Source organism: Phascolarctos cinereus, unplaced genomic scaffold (assembly GCF_003287225.1).
Source record: "Phascolarctos cinereus isolate Bilbo 61053 unplaced genomic scaffold, phaCin_HiC Scaffold_1;HRSCAF=81, whole genome shotgun sequence".
In the NCBI taxonomy this organism is placed as follows: domain Eukaryota; kingdom Metazoa; phylum Chordata; class Mammalia; order Diprotodontia; family Phascolarctidae; genus Phascolarctos; species Phascolarctos cinereus.
In genome coordinates, this window is record NW_027555514.1 from 161,918,639 (window position 1) to 161,944,056 (window position 25,418).

Consider the following 25,418-nt stretch of genomic DNA (forward strand, 5'->3'; position numbering starts at 1 on the left):
CTTGATGATTCTAAATAAAAGAGCTTCATAGACAAGCTGTTAGTCTGACCCTTCTAGCACGCATGAGTTGTTAAATGAACACTACTATTACAAATTATATCCCCACAAGAGGCATATTTATCAGATCTATCTAACTTCCTAGTCAAATGTCTATTCTAACCCCCTGCAAAAGGTACTGGTTTAGCTATTTATTACATTATCCAGATTTTACACTTGCTTTTGACACATAGGTCATGAAAGGGAGCTGGGCCTCAAATATTTCAAATACTGCCTGAGTTTTGAAATGATAAAAAGAGGTGGGAGAGGAGCCGAATACTCCAAATGTAATTAGGATTTAAAAAAGAACAACCCACAACATTCAATTCCAGTTCTTTATTTGAATAGAAAGTCTATATAAATATATGATCCCATAATCAAAGCTAAGATCCTTATACATTAAACAAAAAAGTCACAAAAATGGATGGAAAAAAATCAGGTATCAGGACAACATATTTTAAGTCATACTGGTTCTCACACTGGTTGTTGACAAAAAGAGACACAGAGGTTTCTATATTACAATAAGACTAACAAAAATTGGCAGTCATTAAGGAAATCAAAAATATTTGAGCTCAAATACAATTAAATTTTATGAAGAAAACAAATAACATTCATAGGACTACAGAGGAATGAGCCTCAATGTGACAAGCTATTTGCATCTTATGGCTCATGATCAGTAAAACAAACAAACAAACAAACAAAAAACATTTGTTGTCCTAAGCTCATGTTCAGGTGCCATGTTTTAACATTCCATTTCCACTGTGCTTCCAGATAGCAGTCCACATGTAGTCATTTCATTGATTAGACACATTTGAAAGTATTCTATGCTGGATATAGAGTGGGATGATCTAGATTGGGTTACTCTTCAAAAGAACTTGGGCAAATTACTTCACCGCTATGTGCCTCAGTTTCCTCATTTGTAATGAGAGGGTTGGTCTAGATAATCTGTAAGGGCTCTCCTAGCTATAAATCTATATGACCTCTTTATTACCAGGGCTTTGTTTTCCTTTCCTTCTCAATGGGGGAAAGAGAGAAGTGGGAAGATGAGAAAGTGGATTTTCATTGATTTCCTTGATTGAAAAAAATTTTTTAAATAAATCTCTATGATTCTATGACCTCAGGGTCAGGGTGGAACTATGATTGGAACACTTCCACATGATGTGAGGGAGAAAAAAGATGAACCCTAGAACATATTGTAGTATAAAGTACACTGAACTCGGAGACAGAGAGCATGGGTTAGACACAAAAGGACCAAAAGTGAGACCTTAGGAAAGTCATTTTGTCTCTAACCTTCAGTTTTTTAAAAATTTGAACAAAGAAGAGATTGGACTGGAGGACCTCTATAGTCCCCTCTGGCTCTAACCCTAATGATCATACAAACTAGTCCCCTATGGTGCTATTTCTTTTTCCCAATTTTACTGCTTTCTACATCTTTTAAGACTACAATGAGTACGGATATACAAGTTATTCATAAGCATCTACAAAGTAAAATCAGCTTTAAAATATTTAAACATGATTAATATTTCCAATTAACATGTAGGGGAATGTATTGGGTATTTCACAGAATGTTTACAAAAAATAGATGCAATATCATCTTTGGGAAACTAGAGTATCATAATAATCAGCAACCACAATTTTTATTTATATCATCTTGTTTTGTGGAATATCTGCTTTCTATCACACTTATTTGTACCACGTACTGACATAAGCTACATTTATAAGTAGCTAACATGTGAAAGCAGACAGGCATAATGGTGTGGACAGAGTGCTGGCCTTAAAGCCAAGACCACCTGGGTTCAAGATGCACCTTTGATACATGTTGGCTGTGTAATCCTGGACAAGTCACTTAATGTCTCAGCATGCTCTAAGCAATTCTCTTGACTCTTAAGTTGCTGAAGTGCCAATATGCCCTGGCAAAGGGAGTTTCCTCAGCTGAAAGTTTACTATACCAGTAAAATCATAGGTCCAGTCCCTATCTTCATCTGATATGTGAAACACTAAGTATGAAAGGTATTTGAATAAACGTCTGATTGGTATTTGTTGATCATGCCACTACACAGTACCTATAGGTGGTATTAGTCCTAAACAGGAGGGGTAGTAGAGAGAGAGGGAATGAAGAAAGTAATTTGAGTGCTATTCCAAAAGTTGCAAATTTGCAGCTAAAACAATTACCATTTTGCCTAAGTTTGTCAGTGAGATCAAAGAGTCAGCTCATCTCTGTCAATGGTACTTTGGCTAATTATTTCAGTACTATTCTACAGAACATAACTTTCTCAGCCTTAATTTTCTATCTAGTTTCATTATATCCCCAAACACTCAAAAGGGAGAAAAAGAACAAATGCAAACCACAGTAAAAGAGATCCATAAGAAGACCCAAACACCTAATGAGAATAACTGTACTAGAAAATTCCACTTATGCTTCCAGAGTTTGCAAGCATTAGCATCCTCTAAGCAGAGTCATGGTAAATAAAAAGAAATATAGAAAGTTCTTCCTCATGCTCATGATCGTCCTCTTCAAGGCCTCTGGAGATTTTGCTCAATTTAAGGCCCATCTAGGACTACACCCTGTCCTGCATGAAGAAAAGGTGCCATACCTGTTTTGGTCTTTCAATACTTTTGTGAGAAATTTTTTCAGGTAATTTTATTATATGGGATTATCTATTTACACTAAGATTTAAACTAGATGACCTCTCAAGTTCCTTCCAAGATTCTATGTTAATAGTTTAACAGAAAACAGCCTAATACAATTATTAGCTTAAAGCTCTGCCTTTAACATGCCTGTTAAGAAACTGCTGCTACTTCCTTTTTTAGCTATTTCTCTTTAGTTATTATTTCTGTTGATTCTATGGTCTAGACATCTTGATAATCTGCATATATAATGAATAACCATGTACTCTGTGACTGGTAGGGCTATTTAGTTCAAATTAAAAATCTATATACCTTTAAGCTGAGACCTATCTATAAATGAAGTAATGATGGGCAAGTATTTAGAAAATCTTGCCTCTACAATGCTTCAGAGGTACAAGTCCTTTATGAAAATGTGAATCAATAGATAATCATAGCTCTTAAAATGTAAAATGTTTTTACCAGTTCCACTTCTAAATGAAACCATGTTCAAGGACAACTCAAAGGCCAAAAGCTAAGTATTTGTGCAGGAACATGTGCCCATCTGATTAAAGTTGAGGCTAAATTTTGGATTCTAGGATTTAGAGCTCGAAGTACTCTTAGATATCATCTGGTCCAGCACCCAGTCACTTTACATATGGGGAAACTGGGACCTCAAGAGGCCTAGTGACTTATCCAAGAAACCACAAAGAGTCAGTAGCAGAGCTAGGAACTGATCCCAAATCTCTGGTTCAAAATACAGTCTTTTTTACACTATACTATGCTATCTCTAGGTGTCAAGAATAGATAAAAGTGTAAGAGTGGGCATATCTCTCCCATATTTATTTGAAAAGAAGAATGTGTCCCTTTAAAGCATTTTTGAAAAAAATGCATATTTATTAATTATAATAAATGTAGATGCTATTTGAAATGTGCATACAAATGACATTTGTTCTTTTCTAAAGGCACATATAAGGTTTTATGATATTAAAAAAAAACTTTACCAGACTCACATAAGGTCTTACATTAGGTAAACAAACCACCAAGAGCCAAGTTAGCATAGAAATATGTCACTAATGAGGATTGATGTTTTTACCAATAATAAAATCAAAACAGAAGCCCACCTTGCATACTATTACCTGCATGGACAAACACTTTATTCCAACATGTCTGATAATGATACAGCTACAGTGGCATCTCCTCAGACTTAAAAGATTATGGGGGGCAAAGGAGAAGTACTGAATTGTAAACATAATTAATTTAAGTACAATCCCAGAGCATCGCAAAGAAATAAGGGATGATGTTACTTAAATGATAAAAAGCATAATATAAAATTCTAAGCAGCCTAGGGTTTTAGCTGCTCAGACTCACAGAATATTACAATCAGAAGAGATTAAAGGTCATCTAGAACAATTCTCTGATTTTACAGATGAAGAAACTGAGGCCCAAAGAGGTTAAGTGACTTGTCCAAGGTGACCCATCGTGTGTTTCAAAGCCAGGATTCAAACCCAAGTCCCCTGACTCCAAGTCTATCATTCTTCCTTCTGCGGGCTTACACAGGCAAGCACTGTCATTCCCAATTTATAACTGAAAATCCCAGATCAAGAGAGGTAAAATAATCAATGACTCAAAGCAAGGAAGGACCAGGACTCAGGAGTCTTAACTTCCTTCTGAGCTATGAGAGCTGTAAAGAGTTTCTTCCCGAGGGGCAAAGACCTTCCCCTTTACATACCTCCCTGCTGGAGAGACCACAGTAGTTTCAATAATCTTCCCACGGGGATCCGTTCTGCTAGATGTGAGTTCTTACTCCACTGTAGACTGTTGTCATTTGTTCATCCTAGGCACTCCCTAGGCAGCTTGGTAATTAATGCTTGTCCTAGAGGAATCAATAAAATCCTGGGGGGAAGGGGAGGACTGGGAGGGTCAGTGGTATCCACAGAGCATGAGGTACCAGCCCTTGCTGGAGACACAGATGCTGTCACCATCTGAAGATCAGAAACGCCTAGCCATACCACCTGAGAGCAAAAGGAGATGGGTCCCCTCCAATCAGGTGCTTAAAAAAAATCATACATTAATATGTATATGATGCATATATGGGTGTTTGTTTGTCTCTATGTCCATAATTAGGGATTGGGGATGGCTATAGATCAGTCAGTGCCAAGAGGTTACAGAACTGAATCAAATTACATTGTTTTCCATATGTTTATCCTGGTGAAATATGGCTCAAATGGATACCATGAGTGACTTTGAATAGAAAGAAATGTCACACAAAGACAATCGGGGAGTGGGGGGTGGGGAGGAAGAGAATGGGAGGAAAGTTTGAAAGGTGGGAGAGAAAGGAAGGAGGGGAGAGGGAGAGGGAGAGAGAGAGAGAGAGAGGAGGGGGGAGGGAGAGAGAGAGAGAGAGGAGGGGGGGAGGGAGAGAGAGAGAGAGAGAGAGAGAGAGAGAGAGAGAGAGAGAGAGAGAGAGAGAGAGAGAGAGAGAGAGAGAAAGAAAGAAACAGTTTCTGATAAAAACCTATCTCAAGTTGCCCTTGTAAGAATTCTTTTCCTCATCCAGGTCAACTAGGGTGTTCATTTGAGCCAATTTTGACCTGAATGGATGCATGTGACAATAACATGATTTGCCCTAGCTCTAAACCCTCTGAGGACAGACTTACCTAGAGTTGTCCCCAAATGCCTAATTATGGATTCAGGCTCTTACTATTTTCTTTTTACCTCAGGAAAAATCAGATACCTCCAAAAAGGATGTGCCTATAATATCCTCTTGCCCTCTGGGTGGTTCCCAGTGATGAAGCCAACCCTAGGATGTTCAAAGGGGCACTCGAGGAACTGGTTTTGCTGCAGTGTCTATTCTAAGATGGCCTCAAGTTCAGCAATGACTCAGTAACTGACTGAAGAAGAGGCTTGTCATTATAGGAGCCTGCTGGAGTTGTTGTATTAAAGGATAAAACATTTTATGTTCCAGTCAATTTTCCCTTTAATATACTGTCTTTGAAAACAGCAGCCTAGTAGTGAAAAGAGCCCTTCAGGCAGAGGCCTTCGGTTCCAGTCTAAGCTCTGCCTCCACCTAACTTTGTGACCTTGGACAAGTCACTTCCCACTCTGGTTCTCAGCTGTCCTCTCCATAAAATTAGGGGACCAAAGTGGTTGGCTGTGAAGGTGCTTTTCAACACTAACATTCAATGAATCCATAAGACTACGTTCTGTTTGAAAATTATATTGGGAGAACTGTTTGAAATTAAAATGTTAAATATTACGAAATGCTAGGTGTAACAGCTAAAACAATTTGTTCAGATGGACTACGCTTCTTTCCTTTAATAAAGTCTTCCTTCGGTGCTTCCTCCGGGGGGAGATGACCCTAGATATTTGGAACTATACCAGTAGTGCAAGTTCTGGCAGACCTTCCCCAGGAGCTCAAGGACAGCCCCTTAGATGGACTCTGTGTCAGCTATCCAAGGACCAGCTCAGCCAAGTAGAGAAAGGCTCATCTTTGGAAAGCTGCCACCACATGGTAAGACAGTAACGTTTTTGGTTACAACAATTCCTAAGATTTGAAGGGGTTTCTAACTGTATCACTGGAAGAGGTTCCCACGTGATGGGGCTTTCAGACTACTATGGGATGACTTTGACATTGAGGGACACATTGCCTCAGGGATCATAAAAGCATCTGTCTAGTCTTACCAGGATCTTTTGACCCTTTTAACCCAACCTCAGAGATTTTCAGCACTCTGCTAGGGCGCCAAAGAAACAAAATCTTCTTTACTTGTAAAACGAATAAAACCAGTACAAATTTTCCAGAGGAACAAGAATTCAGAACGAACCCTTATTCACAAGGTAGTCTGGTCTCGTGCACATCAAATTTCTCATACTTTGAATTCCTGTAGACTTGTGGGCAATTTAAACAAAGGAGAACACCTGGTATGTTCTTTCACTTACCAACCAATATCTATAGGTTACTAAGGACTGGCAGAGGCAACAACCTGAGGGAGTGATACTGGCTCACAATGTAAAAAGCAAAACAGGGGACAAAGTAGATCCAGAATGACCAAGCAGGAATGGTGCCTTCTACCACGTGGCCTTCATTTGCCAGGAATGAGGTGTGCACTGTTCTCTTACGGCAGTTTAGAACACAAAGAGGGGAGAGAGGGGCCTGGAATTTCACTGATTTTATCTCAGATATGGCAACTGCCTAGGCTCACAGAGTCAGTCTGCACATATGCTTGCTGAGGGTTGAAGAGGGGGGAATGTCAGTACTTACTTTTTTCCTCTCTCTACCTCTCTCTCGCTTCTCCATCTCCGTTACTTGTGTGTTTTTTTTTTTACAAGTTAAGCATAAGATACACTCTGAGAACACATGAAGCACTCACTTTGATGGGCTTCCACTGTGGCATTCAGGATGATGGGGCACTGAAATCATAAATCTCAATTCTCAAAGTACAAAATATACTTTCAGACAACAGTTTATCCACTAGGAGAACCGACATCACATGATTCTTAAAACAAAATAAGGGAATATCTTTCCCAAATTATAGTTAACTTTAAATTATAATTTGACTATACTATATTAATAGGAATACGAAACACTGACAATCTGATGAAACTGGCAATTTTCTGTTAGATACAAAAAACCGAAGATCAAGTTGATATAAAGATTATAAGAAACTCTTTAAAGCTTTAAGAAAAAGAAAGAAAGAAAGCCCATAGCAACATGGGGTTGTTTCTAAAAGGAAAGGTTAATTAGTCTAAATTCAAGATTGCATAACAACAACACAAGTTTATCCACCTACCTAATGGGCACAGAACTACTGCAGCAAGAAGCTTAGCTTAATTTGGCTTGACAGGCTGAGTCAAAAGCCCAATTAGACCATACAAAATGTTTCATATCACTAGAACAAAATGGTTTCCTATGTTGAAGTTCTCTATTTATTATGCTATTTTTACATGGTAACAAAGTTTCTCCATTTTTTTCTAGCTGAATATACACGAATACAAAAAGCAATTGGTTTTTTTTTCTTGAGGTTGGTGGGAAGTTACGGCCTATAAGCAGCCTTAGGAAGTAGTCTCCATGCTTTCCTCTTTACTTAAGCCTTCCACTCTATGGCTCTTTTCAGTCATCTTCTTGTTGATTTCTTTTCTGTCGAAGGAAAACAAATAATACATTAAAAAGTATATTTTAATGGGGATATTTGTGACATTCAATTAACTCTTTCTGCAAAATGAACACAGTTTTCCAGAGACTTTGGCTTTATATATAGTGAAGAATTATGGAAAAGATGGTGCTGTCTTGCTGCTTTGGTTCCTGAACAAATCAAGCTTGATTCTTTCCATACTTCATTCCTCAGATATAAAAAATGCTCTTCCATAACAATGGCAGAAATACAGAATTGCTGACATCCTAACAGACTAGAATTTACTTGTATATTTACTTGTATATGCAGTACAAGTATTGTGAAATTTTAATCTGAGAGTAGTCAAACAGCTAGAGAAGGATGGAATGAAGGAAACAATTAACACCCATTAGATAATTTCTCCCTTCAGCTGACTGGGAAGAGAAAGCTTGTTTCTATTTATTCAGCATTAAAATAGGAATTATAAAATTTATTAAATCTATTGCATTAGATACTTAATAACAATCTAAAAAGCTAAACATTACAGGACTATTTTCTTGAGCAGACTTGAAAACAAAAATTATTTGCTAAAAACTTGTTTACCAGTTTTAGAAAGTCTATTAGTTTATGAGCATCTTCACCAGTGGAGAGGTGTACAAAATCTTTAGGTAGCCGGTAACTCAGGTAGGGACTTGGTTGTACTGTAACTTCACTGTTTGTGCAACGAAAGGCTGGAGAATCCTTTAAAAATAAAAGATTATACAAATATTGCAAATTCAATTCCAAGATTATGACTCTATTTGTATTTGTTCAGAGGTCATTCATTTCACCAAAAAATAGTCCAAGACAAAAAAAAAATCAACCTTTCCATCCCAATTTCTTTCAGTGGTACCACCTTTATTCCAGCCTCCTAGGCTAGTAATCTTGTAATCATCCTATGTTTAACCTTCTCATTTGTCCCCTATCTTTAGTATGTCATATTAAAAGCAAATGGAAATCAGATTCTGAAATGAAAAGGATTCCAAGGTGTACATTCTCTGCTGAAAAGTACCATTTGCAATTACCTAGTATAATCCCCTTACTTGATAAACAATAATAACATTTATACAGCATTGCGAGTTGTACAAATCACTTTACATGTATTATCTCATTTGATCCCCTGCAACAACCCTGTGAGGTAGGTATAATTATTACCCCCATTTCACAGCTGAAGAAAGTGAAGCTGAGAAAAAGTTATGTGATTTGCCCAAGGTCACAGATATTAAGTATCTGAGTCAGGATTTGAATTCAGGTCTTCCTGACTCTAAGTCCACTACTCTGTCTGCTATGTCACCTCTCTGCTTGGGATGAGGAAATCACAACCTAGAAAGCAGGAATAATTTGCCTAAGATCACATGGCAAGTATATGGTAAAACCAGAACAGAATCTAAGTCTCATCACTTCCAGTCAAGTGTTTTCACATTGTACCACATTGCCTTCTTATATATACCATATAGCTATACACATATACATACATCATAAATATTACATGTATGTATACACACAATTAAGTGAACAATACATGTTACACACACACACTAATAAGCCAATATCTTCTGACCAAGCAAGGATATGGTTAGGCTATAGAGAAGGGAGTTAACAATATGGACAAATAAGCGATATATTAAGAGCACATGTACAAAGTAAGTTATGTTGCTGTCCATTCAGTACTATCCTTGAAATGTAAAAATTATATTATTATTTTTCCAGTAGTTATGATGGATTTGGGCTAATCCAAATACATCCTCCTTTTAAGAATCTCTTAGGACTAACTATATCCAACTGTGATATGCTCTCAAGGGACAGAAACAAAATAAAAGTGAGTGAAGTGAAATGGCCCATATGAGGAATGTCTTATCAAAGTAACCAAACACATCAAATCAGCTCTATATTCTATTAGCAGAAGTATATCAGCTCAAATTCATTTGCCATAAAAATATATGAGACAAATCATACTTCCAAAAAAAAGAAAGAGAAGCTGATAAATATCACATAAAAAATAGGCACATCCATTTTTCTTGGGAAAGCACATTTGTATATTTGTAATGGATTTTGTATTTCTTGCCTTATCAAGGCAAGGGAAGGGAGTTGAGGGATGGAGAGAATTTAGAACTGAAAATAAAATAAAACTGAGTAACAAAAATAGAGCTTTTGTATGGGTGGGGAAGGGATTTGAGGGATGGAGAGAATTTAGAACTGAAAATAAAACTGAGTGATAAAAATAGAGCTTTTGTACATATAAGTATAGGACTTAAATAGTGAAGATAATAGTTGTTTTTCAAAGTTGAAAATTACAAAGAATTTGCCACATTTTCTATTTGTTATATTTATTGTTACAAAAGAAATACATGTTTCATAATTCTACTAATAAAGTTGACTTGACACTAAGTATAATTCACATAAGGGCTATATTTCTTTCCTAAACTCAAATCATCATTGTAAAATTATTTTGATAATTGAACAAGTGTTGAAAGAACTTCTGGCCTTTTTACTGACCTTTGGACAAGGTTTTTGGCCTTGAGCTATGAAGTTCATCTGAACTTGTGGATAAGATGGAAAACATATATATACATATATATATGTATATATATATGTATATATATATGTGTGTGTATATATATATATATATATATATAGAGAGAGAGAGAGAGAGAGAGAGAGAGAAGTAAGAACCTTTAAAAACATTAGCAAGAACTTATTTAACTTAATATTTACTTGTGATCCTCTATTAAAGGGAAGGCCAAGACTTACTATGAAAACATTTTACCAAAACCAAGGTATTCTTGGTTTTTCTGGATCTCCAGATTCCAACTGAGTCATATTAAAAATAGGAACTGAACTTCCAAAATGAAATTTAGAAGTATACTTATACAGATGAGGCAACGCATTCTGGGTATGAGGGAGAGCCCTTGCAAAGGTATGAGATGTCAGATGAAGTGCCAGGTCTGAGCAACAAGAAGAGGCCATCCTGGCTAAAATGTGTAGAAAGGCTGAAAAGGTAGAATGAGGCCAGGCTGGGAAGGCTTTAAATGCTAAAAAGAAGAGACATTAGGAAGGTAGAAATGACATTATTTGGTAACTGGATATGTAGAGTGAGGGAGAATGAGGAACTGAAGATGATGCTGAGTTTGAGAACCTGGGTTCCAGTTTTGTTTTGGACCAACTAGCTGTATAATGATGGGCAAGTATCTCTCCAGGACTTGTAAGTCATAAACAAGTAGCTCACTGAGGCAGGAGTTCCTACATCAGAAATTCTCTACACTGAACGCATTATAGGCCTGCACTCCAACAGTCAAGTGGTTGAAGGATACGAGTAGGCAGTTTTCAAAGAAATGCAAACCTATCAACATATAAAATATGGAAGAATGCTCAAAATTACTAATTATAAAAGAAAAAAATTCAAGGCTCTATCTCACACCTATCAAACTGGTAGATGAAAAAGTTGAAAATGGCAATTATCAGAGGGGTTATGAGAGGAAAGGCACACTAAAGCACTGCTGGTAGAGCTGTGAGTTAGTCTAGCCATCATAGAAAACAATCTGGAATTATACCCCAAAATCACTAAATTGTACATTAGACTTTGGCCCCATGATACCACCACTGAGTATATTACTTCCAAAAGGTCAAAGACAAAACAAAGGATGTTTATGTATAAAACATTTACAGTAACTTTTTTTGTTGAAACAAAGTACTAGAAACAAAATGGGTGTCCATCAATTGGGAAATGGCTAAACAAATTATGGAAAATCACAGCACCTAAAAATCGCAAATAGGAAAGATTCAGAAAATTTTAGGAAGAGTTATATGAATTGGTGCATAGTGAAATGAGCAGAAGGAATTCAACTGCCAAAATGACTATAATAATATAAAAGAAAACAGCTTTGAAAGACCTCAGAACTCTAATCAACTCAGTAAACAATCTACTACTTCAAAAGACTGATAGTGAAAAATATCTCCCACCTCCTAGCAGAGACAATAAACCAAAGTTATGGAATGAAAGACACATTTTCTGACATAGCTAATGTGCTGATTTGTTTGACTATAATATTTGTTGCAAAGAAGAGCTTATATCTGGGGAGAAAGAGGATGAGTTAGTGAATAGTGAGAGATATTTTTAAAAAACAATGAAGCATTAAAAATACACCAAGAAAGAAAGGAAGTTCAGGACAGCACATAAATAGGGCAATTTTATCTCGTTAAATGTGTATTATACACTTTTAAAAATCAAGCAATACATAACAGAAATTCACAGTTTCACATGCAATCCTCTTTTTATGTTCTCTGTACACTGAACGGTTTTTGTTTCTTGATGATTGTTAAGTTCATAATAATAAATCAAAATTTTAAAGAAATCACAAATCTTGACTCCCTCAGAATGTGTGCATGCATACATGAATGTGAACATACATGAATGTGAACATATATGCACAGAATGCACTGCCAATTCAAAATTCCAAGTACCAAAGGGACCATCAAATTGGAATTGAATCCATTTGTCATTTTTAGATAGACACAAGCTCAGTGACCTTGGGAAAATCACTTAATCCGCCTGCCTCAGTTTCCTCATCTGTAAAATGTATCTAACAATAGCACCTATCTCCCAGAGTTGTTGCAAGGATAAAATGAGATATTTGTGAAGTGCTTTGCAAATCTTAAAGTGCTCTATAAATGCTATCATTATTATTGTTGTTGTTATTTTAGTTAGAAGACCTTTCAAGCATAGTTTTCCAGTTAAAATGTTTGTCTTTAATATTTTCTTTTTTTATCGACATATTTTCTTTAGACTCAACAATCACTAACCTACAACCCAAAGTACTGTAACTGAAAATAGTAAAGCAAAACTGCCTAGTTGTGTTAATGACTGATATGACAGAAACTACTTTTGTAGCTTACCAATTAACAGAAAAGACATGTCCTTTAACTTTGATAACATGGTGTCAACACTGAACAATTTGACATGAGTTTTGATGCATTTTTAGAGACATCTTTATTTAAATTATTGGAGTAATTGTGTATAAAGTTCTTTTGCCACTGCTTTCTTCACACTACCTGAGATTCTTTCAACAGACAATAGTAGAATGGTTAAAAAAAACTTATTCACTATCTTTACGTATTTTTAAAAATTCACTCCTTTTATTAGCAAATAATCACCAGTATTCACAATTGACTTATTCATTCTTAAGAAACTAAATTACAAGTAGCAATCAAACAATAACCATACACTTGGATTTTCAAAGAAGTTAATACAATATATTCCTATTGTAAAGAAAATGGCAAAGTCCTATGCAGTATCTGTCAATTAGACTACATCTTTCAACTTGACAATATTTTCACTTTCCCTTCTACAAACTAAAAAGCTAAGCTTCGAGCTGAGTTTTTCAGTAAACATTAAAAATGATATATTTTAATCAAGGAAAACTATTATTCCAAACTAAGTATGATGATGAGGCTTAGACTGCCAGAGGAAATTCTGGAATCAGCTTACTGAAGCAGGTGCTTCTGCTGGTTCTTTTCTTACCAATAAATCAATAATTAAAAGAACATATTCAATGAGTACTACTGTCACCTAAGGAGCCTTCTGATGAGGGTGAAAGAGGAGAGTAATAAAAGCTGGCTCGAAGCTTAACATCAAATAAACTATGATCTTGGCAACTGGTCCCATCACTTCCTGACAAACAAAGGGAGGAGAAATGGAAGCAGTGTCAGATTTTATATTCTCGAGTCAAAGCTCACTGCAGGCAATGACTACAGCCATGAAATTAAAAGACACTTGCTCTTTGGAAGGAAAGCTATGGCAAATCAGGACAGGATACTAAAAAGCAGAAACATCAACTTGACGACAAAGATCCATGTAGTCAAAGTTATGGTTTTTCCAGTAGCAATATATGACTGTGAGACTAGGACTATAAGAAAAGCTGAGCACTGCAAAACTGACACTTTGTTGGAGAAGACTTTTGAGAGTCCCTTGGACAGCAAACAGATCAAATCAGTCAACACTTAAAGAAATCAATTCAGACTATTCACTGGAAGGTCCAATACTGAATCAAAAGCTTAAATATTTTAGCCACATAATGAGAAGACAGGGCTCAGTGGAAAAGACCCTGATATTTGGAAAGGTTGAAAGCAAAAGGAGATGGGGATGGCAGAGGATGAGATGGATAGATAGTGTCATGGAAGAAATGAACATGAGCCTGGACGAACTTCAAGAGATAGTGGAGGATAGAAGAGCCTGGGTTGCTACGGTCCATGAGGTCACAAAGAGTTGGACACGAATGAACAACTGAACAACCACAACAACAACAACTATGTGACCATTACATGGTGTAAGATATTTTGGAATATACAAAATCTAAGACATGGCTCCAAACCTCAGTATCTCAATACTTACTTCACGGATCTCTTACCAGCTTTGGCATGGCCCACTCTCTACACCGATGAAGACTGCAGCTCTTCTATAACTTAGTAGATAATCTCTGAGAATTGTTATAGCTGAAAAATTAGTCACCCTGAAACCAACTTGGTGATCTGCCTCTCCAAATTTTGTTGGTAACAGAGGAAGTCTATAAGAATTAGCTTAAGCCAACAGGGAACAGCTAAGGCTGAACCTAAGGTTAAGCTTTGGGAGAAAAATGAGAATTAAAGAAGACTTGCTTTGGGGTAGATGGGACAAGGTTAACTGATGAGAAAGACAGCAGAACTGCTGGGTTCATATCATGTTTCTGTTTTTTTCTGCCAAGAAAAATAACTTCTACATTAGAAATGACAGAACAAAATAACTAAAAGTAAGGATGGTCAGATGTCTTATTCTACTTTGGTGGATCACCATCCATAACATGGCTCCGCATTCTGAATATAACCAAAGGCTCTGGCTTGGGTCCTCTTCTCTCTCTAGAGACTCTCTCATTTAATGACTTCATCAGTTTCATTAAATTATCAATACTCTGTGAATGACTCCCAGATCTCTCAGCCTTAGTCTCTCACCTAAACTTTAGTCCCAAGTCATTAACTGCCTCGTGCACATTTCAAAATGGATGTCCCATAGATATCTCAAATTCAACAAGTCCCAAACTGAAATAATTATTTTTACCCCCAAACCCAGCCTTATTCTAATACTTGTTTTAAAAAAAATTGCTTAGCACAGTTCCTGACACATAGTGGGTACTATGCAAATGCTTATTCTATAACCCACTCCCCATCTCCATTCTGAACTTCATTTATTCCTGTTGATAGTAATACCATTCTGCCAATTACCAAGATCTACAACCTTAGTGTCATCTTCAACTCCTGATACTCATTCATTCCATTTATCCAGTCTGTCGCTAAATCTTGTCATGTCCGCCTCCACAGCATCTCTTGCATACATCCCCTTCTCTCAACTTACACAGCCACCAGCCTAGTGCAGGCCTTTATTACTTCTGACCTGGACTACCTTAACAGTCTTCTACTTGGTCTTCCTCCCTTAAGTCCCTACCCTTCTTAAATCAATTTTTCACAAAGCTGGCAAACTGATTTTCCTAAAGCACAAATGTTTCTCCTACTCAATAAACTCTAGTATTTCCATAACTCCCAGGATCAAAATCCCCAGTGTGTCACTTAAAGTCTTTCATAATTTGGCCCCAACTTTTTACAGCCATATTGTATCCATGTCCAGCACTCTCTCCCCATCTCTGAACCTTTTGCACTGACAGTCTTCCATGGTCAGATGCATTCACTGCCCTGTCTCCTTCAAGGGTTAGCTCAAAAGCCACTATCTATAATACATCAGGACTCTCTTGATCTCCCTCCACCTCCTCCATCCCTATCCCTCAAGCCCTGCCCAGCTGCTTGTGTCATATCTGAAAACAAAAGTCCCCTCAATCTATCTTGTGTATCTGAAGCCTACATACATACATGTTTCCCCTGGCTACACTAGGAGCTCCCAGAGGGCAGGGGCTGGTGTCTTTTTGTCCTTGGCACCTACTATAGTGCCTGCTCTACAGCAGCTGCTAAGTAAATGGTGGTTGATTATTTGTGTATGTGTTTTTTATGTACCTATCATGCAAGCTGTCTCCGTCTTTTGAATGTAAGTTCTTTGGAGGGACAGTTTTACTTTAATCTGCATCTTCAGAGCTTTGCACAGTGCTGGCACAGAGAAGATGTTAAATAAAGACATGACTGTTGATTGTTTGATGCCTCTAAAAAAGGGAAGCTGAAAGACTGAAATATGACCTTAGAACTCTAATTAAAGAAAATGGGTGGAGATATATATATGTATATATATATATAGATATAGATACAGATATATAGATATATATATCTATATATATCTATATATCTGTATCTATATCTATATATATATAGATATAGATATATACGTAAACGCTCTGAAAATCATAAAAAAGTGAAAAACATTATTACCTCATTTTTCTCATCTTTTTTAAGTAGGGTTCAAACAGACACAGTCCTGGAGCAAACTGCTATCCTGCTACGCTTCTTTTATATACAGTGTTCTCTAGACTACTGCACAGATGTACAAAATAACTGTAACTGAATGGTTACTAGCATGTCAACTTGCCTTCCGTAAGCTTAGTCCTCACTTTGTACTCGTCTATCCAGTGACACTGGCCTCCTGACTGTTCCCCAAACAAGAAACTCTTCTCTCTCAGGTCCAGGCATTTTCTCTGGCTATCCCACATGCCTGGAATGCTCTTCTTCCTCATCTCCGCCCACTGACTTCCCTGACTTACTTCAAGTCCAAGTTTCTGAAGGATAGAGGCAACTAGGTTGGCACAGTGGATAGAGGGCCAGTCCTGGAGTTAGGAAAACCTGAGTTCAAACATGGCCTCTGACACCTACTAGATTTGTGATCCTGGGCAAGTAATCTGACCTCTGTGCCTCAGTTTCCTCAACTGTACAACTGGGATCAAAATAGCACCTATCTCACAGGGTTGTCGCAAAGATAAAACAAGATAATATTTGTAAAGCATTTAGCACAGTGCCTGGCACATGGCAGATGCTTAATAAATGCTTATTTCCTTCCTTGCTTGAGGCAAAGAAGAACAAGGAGGCTATTGCAATAGTCCAGGAAAGAGATGATGAAGGCCTAAGCTAATGGGTTGGCAGCAGAAATGGAGAGAAGGAATTGATGAGAAAGGTTGTGGATGAAAAATCAAACAAGGCAGATGACTGGATATGTAGGGTGAATGAGGAGCCATGATGATTCAAAAGCTATAAGCTGTATCCTTGACAGAAAGATACAAAAAGGATGAATTTGGGGGAAGAGGGAGGAAACGAATCTAGTTTTGGAAACACTGAATTTGAGATCCCTATGGCATATTCAGGTGGTGATATGAATGTGGTGTTCCTGAGAGACAAGAGTTGAAGACAAAAATGATGGAATACCACAATCTAATATCTTAGAAGATCACAAAGGCATAAATTTGAGTCTCTTAAGTGAGTACCCTCATGAGAGATTCTCTTATCATACTCTTCATTCAATTCCTTCAAACTGAAGGGAAAGACAAGAAAAAATGGAATATCCTTCTATTTTGAACAACCATCAAAAGAGAAATTAAGCCACATATGTTTTTACTACTTTGAGCTCAGGTTTTGTTGTAACACATTTTATAACCAGCTGATAAGAAAAGATTAGAGGAAATATATATAGCTTGGCTGAGATAAAAGAAAGGTATGTATGGGAAGAAATCTACAAATATTTCAGTAACAAAAGAGAAACAGGAGACAGCTGTAATGCGAAGTCAAACATATAAGGTAATTATTTTAGGAAAAATTCTCAAAAATAGGAATTCATAAAAACAATATCTTAAGTAAATAAATACAAGTATTCAAGTCAATAATTATTCCATATAAATGATCAAAAAAAATTTCTTATTACTTACCTGGCAAGTACCTTTTCTTATATGTGTCTAGTGGATAAGTATTTATAAAATTTACTTTAGACTAAAGCTTTTCCAAGGTTATGGATAATTAAGTTTATTTGATTACACAAGACCCTGAGGACATACCATAAAAATAACCGAGGACAATTTAGGCAAACATTTAGCTTAATCAATTAAAAGGGTATATCCTAGATTATTGTTTTTCTAAAACTTCTTACCTGTTCCAGAGCCTCTCCTTCATTTTGTTCACCTTTTAAGTTTCTTCCAGATATTAATTCCTCCCATGTGAACAGTAGTGAGTCTGTTACTTCACCAAATGGATTAAAATCAATTAGCCACACTTTGCCCTATATCAGAGAGAATATTGAGATACTAAAAGTTAATAAAGGACAAAGCTATATAGCACTTACTAAAGTCTATAATCTGCCTAAATTTGAAAAAGTCAAAGTAAATCAGAATGTCCTATTTTCATATATCTTTCTTCCCAAAGGAAACTTACCAAATATTACATTAACAATTCTAAATGAATTTAAAGCAAAAGATGGCTTTAAAATATGTTAATGCTTTGCAAATGACTTCTCTCCTTTGGCTAAAAAAAGTTACATTTTGATGAAAGTCCATTTGACTAAATAAAAATGAATTAATGGTATAGTGGAAAGAGTACTGACTCTGTAGTCAGAAGCCCTAGGTTCAAATCCTCCATGTAATGATGACATTGTAGTTTTAGGAAGTCACTTAACCTCCCTAGGCTGCAGTTTCCTCATCTTTAAAATGAAGGAGTTAGGATTAGATGGCTCCTGAGGTGCTTTTGATCTTCTGACCACAGAAATAAAAGACAAGTATCATTTTTGACAGCAGCGTAAAAAAGAAGGGATCTTGAAAAACCATCTGCATTTTTTCTTCCTTGGTCTTGCAACTAATGTTAAGTTTGAGGTCCAAACCCTAAAGGAAAAAAAGACCATCGCATAAGGAGGCCCAACTAAAGCCTCATGATAAGAAGCAGTATGAAGAATGTCTTAGAGAAATCTGGCAGAAAGGAAAGCAATTGTTTACTGGCAGGAAACGATTATCCACTTGACCAGCCTGCATCAACTAGTCACCCATAAGACCAAGAGTTTGCTAAAAGTGCGGATATTCCCCATACAGGGAAGTGTGACAATTCTGTTTGTCAACGTATTTAGACAATGTATTTTGTTGACATGCTCCCAACAAAGAAAAACGACTTTCACTGTGGTCTATTGGTGGCCTTGTGTTCTGGAGATACTCATTACCAAAAGGCTGGCTTCAGGGTGTGGGTCACATAAAGTAATGAATATTAGTGTTTGAAGAACTGTGATCTGTGTGAGTAGAGGGAAAACCCATGGTCTTTAGGTTGGTTTTGTATGATAAGATTTGGTATAGTCTAAAAGAGGGGAACAAAATAAAAGGGAAATAAAACCCTTCAAAAGGAAATGGCAGAATTCTCTGATTCTGAAAAAGACAGATTTTTCTCAGCAGACAGATAGCTAGACTTAGAGGAGAAATATCTCTGAACTAGTCAGGCTAAAGAGAAGTTTAATTTGGAGTAAAAGATGTGTCAACGAGAATAAGTAAGTATACAGAGAACTGAATACAAGCCCTGGGCACGATCCTAATAGAACATAGCTGTATATACTTCAGTACTCTGAAGGACATGCAATCTGACGGCTGTAAGCATTCATTCTATCTGTGCAAATCAAAACATAGCTACATCTTCCATTCTGGCTGACTCTCCTTGGCCTACCAGAAATCCTCCAGGAGATTTACCTAACATACTGACCACCTTGCCATGAGCCTCTTACAAAGTGTGAATACCACTGTAGTCTGTCCATCTATTCCTTATTCTTGCAATGCGATCAGCTCACCTCCTTTATTGGCCATATAGCTCTAACATTTTGGGGTGCTTTTTAAATTTAATTCATTGTTGTTAATATGCTACAAACTATTGGCCGCTCCAAAGGTCTCTCTACTGAATAGCAGAGAATTGTGAATAAACCTGGGAAAGCCAATCAAAGAAGTAGAGGTAACAAATATGTCATTTAGTAAAAGTTTTTTTTCTTTAGTATTATTTGTTTTATTTGTGTTTTTGTTTTATTTATATATTTTTATTATTTTATTTGTATTTCTTATTAATTTAGCTAACTTTTCTTCAATTATTTATCTATAGAATTTTATATTGTGTTTACCAATAAACACTGGCCAGTATTAATTATATTCTCCCTATATCCAATCATCTTTGAAAGCTTTAAATAGTAGACTGCTGAATTAGCTAACATATGTGGCAGAAACATGTTATAGTAAATTTCCTAAGAAATTTCACTAAAACTCTCTTCCAATACCAAAAGTGCTAACTAACATCATCATGATAGCTGTCCATGGATCAGGTTCTTATCACTGCTCCACTCCATCCACAAAAGGTAAACCTACACCTTTAACAATTTCTATATTCTCAGTGATGAAGAATCAGACCTTTTTTAGAAGTTTGTCAATACTTGGTTATACAGAAAAATGTCAACCATGGTTATCTGAGTTATTAGTAAAATGTCTCCCTTACACTTTGAGTTCTCAAATGTAAGAAAACAAGTAGCAATCTGTGCAAAAAAGTAGAAAATGAATAGCCTGGGATATTTTCTAATCTCTATTCGTTCTGCTTTATTACTTTTTCAAACCATTAAACAATCTCATTATAATCAACCATCCTGCCTGTTAAACATAGGACTACTTAATTAGCTCAGTAACAGTACTGAGATCTATAAACTGGAATATGTCACACTGCAAAAATAACTCCAGAAAATAAGTCAATCTAAATACCAAGGCTAGCATTGGACTGGCGGAGTTTATTTCTTGGTTCGAAGGTCATAGTCTAGATTAAAAAAAAACTGAACCAGTTTTAATTAAGCATAAAAATTTAAAGGTTAACTCTTTCATCAATTTTGTTTGACTAGAGCTTTAAAATATTTTCACATGGACTCTCTGGGCATAAAACACACTTTCAGGCAATCTACCTTGCAATAGGATTAATGTTCTTTAAATAATGTTTTCATTACATCACCCCCTATTCAATGTTACTCAAAAACTGAATGTCTCCCAATTCCTACCATCAAGCCTAAAATCCTCAAGTTGTTTTGAAGGCCCTCCATCATCTGTCCCCACCTTACCTACTGGAATTTACTCTCACTACTGTATAAAGTAAAAGGTACAGACATTGTATAAAGTGAAAAATTATGTTGTACACATCACAATTGCTACAAGAGTTCTGTGAAAAGGAAGGTAGTCAGTGCTAAGTAATCAGAAGTACCATCATGTGGCAACGAGATTTGGGCTAGGACTTAAAGGATGAGTAGGACTAGGATAAATGGAAGGGAGAAGAGGAGGCCTTTTTCCCACTATTCTACAAAATGTACCCTCTATTTTAGATAGGTTAGAATTCTCAGTTTCATGAACACACCATATTCATTATAACCTTTATGCCTTTGTTTATCTTATTCATATCTCTTTGAACACCCCCCTCTTTTACCCTCCAATTGCCCCAAATCTACAAAATCTTCAAGTATCAAGTAAATCCCACTTGCCAAAGGGGAGCCTTCTCTGACTACTTAGCTCTGAACAATCTTCTCTTTCACAGAACTCCTATAGTACCTATCTGTGATAATACAGAACAACTGTGCATTTTATGCAGTGTTTCATGCTGCGAAAGGATAGTTTTAAGAGTGCTGGTGTTATGGGTTCAACAACAACCATTTATTAAATATCCACTATACAGAAATCTCCATGTTAAGAATTGGAGGAGTTAAACTATGAATTATCCCTTCATGGAACTCAAAACTTGGTAGGGAAGATATTACATGTACACAAGTAATAAAGGAGAACAAATTATGATAAGAGTATAAGAAAGGAAAAGGTGTTTCTGAATGGGGGCTGGAATAAGGAGAAGAGACAGGTTTAGGAAAAGCTTTATGGAAGAAGTGGCATTGGAGTTGGATCTTGAAAGGTGGTTAGGAGAGTGGGGGGAAGGAAGCATTTCTGCTTTAGGGTGCAGTAAAAATAAAGGCATGGAGGTAGAAGAACATGAACAAAGAAGATCATGGCTGGGCCAATCTGGATGGAATGTATAGTGTTTATGGAGCAGTGTGACATAAACCTGCAAGTAAGGCGTTACACCAAATTATGTGAAAAAGGAATTGCAGAGAGGAAGAGACTAGTTAAGAAGGAGGCTTTTAGGATACTATTCTATTATTCCAGCCAGGTGTTAATAATTTCTTGCACTAGGGTACTGGTCATGAGAATGAGGGAGATGCTCATGGTCATGAGCATGTGAGAGATGCTGTGGAGAACTGACCACATTTGCCAGCTATCCAGATGTGAGAGGGAAGAGTCAAAGGGAATGTGTCTCAGGGATGAGACTGGAGCTGGAAATGTAGACTTCGAAGCCATCATAGATATGACAAATGAAGCCATGCAAGCGGGTAAGTTCTCCAAGGATGATAAAGAGAGAATAAAAGAAAGCCAAACATAAAGCCATGGAGAATACCCAACTTTGAAAATAGAAAAAGAAGAACCAGAAGAAAAACAAAAGGGTTGGCAAAAGAGTTAGGACAGAAACAAGGAGAGAGTACATTGTAAGACTTTACATTTATCTCTACATCTTATGATAGACAGCTCAATGGGCCAGCCTACTACCAAGGTCACAAGTTCATAGAATCATTGAGATAGAGCTAGAAAGGAACTCATCATCTAGTTCAACCCCTCATTCTACAAATGAAGAAACTGAAGCTTAGATAGGTTAAGAGACTCATTCAAGGTCACACATGTAGTAACCATCAGAAGAACTAAGGATATTTGGAGAAAAAAAAGACTTGGGAGTAAGTAACGTGATAGGCATCTTCAAGTACCTGAAGGAATTTGAGCTGGAAGAGAGATTTGACTTGTCTGCTTGGCCCCTGAGCAGAAAACTAGGAATGATGGGTGAAAGTAACAGAGGCAGATTTCAGCTCATTATTAGAGATGACTAATAATTAGAGATGACTAAAAGTGTGACACACTGTCTAGGGAGGTAGTTGGTTCATTTAATGAGTAAGCAGTTATTAAGCACCTACTGATGTGTTATGGTATGCATCTGGGATATAGAGAAAATAACATAAATTCCTGCCTTAAGGAGCTTATATCTTATAAGGGGTAAAATAACATATAAACATGAATAAAAAATATATGTAAATTAAATACTATCTTCAGACACATGGTCACACCCTTGTTCTTACTATAACACACAAGCGTTCCATACTTACACGATCAAAAAGACCAAAATTCCTTTATCCAACCCAAACCTAGTATCATTCCATCTCACCTTAAACTATTATCCTCTGTCTCCACTTATAACCAAATCCCAGAAAAAGTCTCCAATTGTCTCAACTTCTTTGCTTCTCAACCCTTTATACTTTGGCTTCCTACCCACAACTCAACTGACTCTTCTCTCTCTGAAGCTCATCTTCATTGCCTTTTCTTATTCTTCATTCTAGTTGGCCTCTCTGAAGCTTTTAATCCTATCTTTTGGTTCTGTGCTTTGGATGCCCTAGGTGCTTAACAGATGCTTGTTGAATTGAAGACCCCTCTTATCCTGAATACTCTCTCCTCACTTAGCTTCCATGATATTTTTCTCTCTTAGTTCTCACGGCTATCTGACCTCTCTCTCATTGTTTTACCAACTAAGCATGGATGTCCATTAATGCTCTATCTTGAGTGATCTCTTCTTCCATCCCTACACACTTACCCTTCTTTATCCCTAAGCTTCAATCTGTCCTTTTCAATTGGTTCCTTTTTTACTATCTACAAATGCAGAGTCGCCTGCATCCTTAAAAAACTCTCAATAGACTTTATTATCCCTTCAAGATATTGACCTTTAACTTTCTTCAATTTCTAGGCCAAATTCCTAGAAAAAGCTGTTTACACTCATTGCCACCACTTCCTCTTCTCACACTCATTTCTCAACCCTTTGCCACCTGGTGTCTAATTTCACTCACTTGACACTGCTTTCTCCAAAGTTCCAATGATTTCTTAATTACCAAATCTAATGGCCTATCTATATAATTCCCTTCCTTCTTGACCTCTGGAGTATCTGACACTATTAATCATCCTGTTCTAGTATATACTCTCTCCATTCTGGGTTTCTGTGACACTCAGTATTCCTACCCCTCACTTTTCAGCTCCCCTTTAGGTACTGTCTTCCCCCTTTAGAATGTAAGGTCCTTGGGGGTAAGGGCTGTCTTGATTATTTATATCCATATGCCCTACTCTTAACACAATGCCTAGCATATAGCAAATGCGTAATCAATCAAACTGATCGCTCTGATTGTCTAACTTAGGGGTGGGAACCTGAGACCTTGAGGCCACATGTGCCCTTCTAGGTCTTTGGATACACCTTTTTGACTGAGTCCAAGTCTTACAGAACAAATCCTTTCATTAAGGGGATTTGTTCTGTGAAGTTTGAATTCAGTCAAAGGGATGCACTTGAGGACCTCGAGGGCCTTGAGGCAGCAGGTTCCCCTTCCCTGATCTAACTGATTCTTCTCATTGTTCTTTATTGAATGATCATCCACATCATGCCTCCAACCGCAGGTGAGGCTCAAGGCTATCTCTCATTTGATGACTTCATCAATTGCCATGGATTTAACTATCTCTAAGCAAATAATTCTTAGATCTGTATACCCTGCTCTAGCCTTTCTCCTGAACAACAGTCTTGCAACACCAACTGTCCAATGTATATTTAGAATTCCACATCCAGCAGACATCTCCAACTCAACACATCCAAAACAAAACTCAAAGACCTAACCCTCTCCCAAACTTTCCTATAACTATTACCATCATCCTTCTAGTCACCCAGTTCACAACCTTGAGGCCACCCTTACCTCCTCATTTGCTTGTACCCCATATATCCACTCAGCTGCTAAATCTCAACTCTGGATTACTCCCACCATCTTCCTCCTATTCACATGCTGCTGAACAGAGCTGAGAAAAACCACGAAACCATCCTGCCTGGATCTGCTACTAATTTACGTTTCCTAATCTCACTGTACCAAAGTTATACTTCTACTTCTTCCTAACCTGATTAACCATCTCATTCTCCAGGCAGTTGTTCCAAATCTTTCTCATCCCAATGATTATGAATCCTCATTGGTCATCTTTCAAACCCTATTCCCTAACCCCCACTGCCTGATCTTTTATTCTTACTTCCCTCAAACCTTCACCACAGTCCCACCCCAAAGCTATCCACTCTTTCCACTGTGCTTTTGGAATGTCTACTCCATAAGCATTTGATGCCTATTTGAGGCACTTTCATCTCAAATCTTTGCTCTTCCCACTTCTTCCAACTTCTGGCTTTCATTGAGACCTAGCTTCTTCTAAACAAATGACACAGCCTCTCTAGCCACCCTTTCCACTACTGGCTCCACTTTCACTACTCAATGCCCTCAACTCACAGGCTGAAATAAGGGGACTGGAACACTCTTTACTCCCCATGGCCATTTCCAGGTTGTTCCTCTATTACAATCATTCAGTAAACTTTCCTCCTTTTAGGTTAATTCAATCCATATCTACCACCTAATCAAAATTCTGGTAGTTGTTATCTATTAACCTGCAAGACACTCCCCTTCTTTTCTCAGTGAGTTCAGTACCTGGCTCACACTTGGTCTCTTCTCTCTAATTCCTGCCTTCATATTAGGGGACTTCAACACCTTAA

General features: G+C 37.1%; 1 protein-coding gene across 2 annotated transcripts in view; it reads right to left on the bottom strand.

The window, feature by feature from the left end:
- Positions 1 to 357: 357 nt before the first annotated feature.
- Positions 358 to 25,418, bottom strand: part of CDC123 (cell division cycle 123) — a 95,083-nt gene continuing 70,022 nt past the window's right edge. For both annotated transcript variants that reach the window (XM_020999689.2, XM_020999687.2), the window contains 3 exons: positions 17,887 to 18,015; positions 8,355 to 8,492; positions 358 to 7,777 (listed from right to left, as the gene is read on the bottom strand). In XM_020999689.2, the coding sequence (XP_020855348.1) occupies positions 7,751 to 7,777; positions 8,355 to 8,492; positions 17,887 to 18,015 (294 nt within the window). In that variant the 3' untranslated portion in view covers positions 358 to 7,750. The remainder of the gene's footprint in view (positions 7,778 to 8,354; positions 8,493 to 17,886; positions 18,016 to 25,418) is intronic.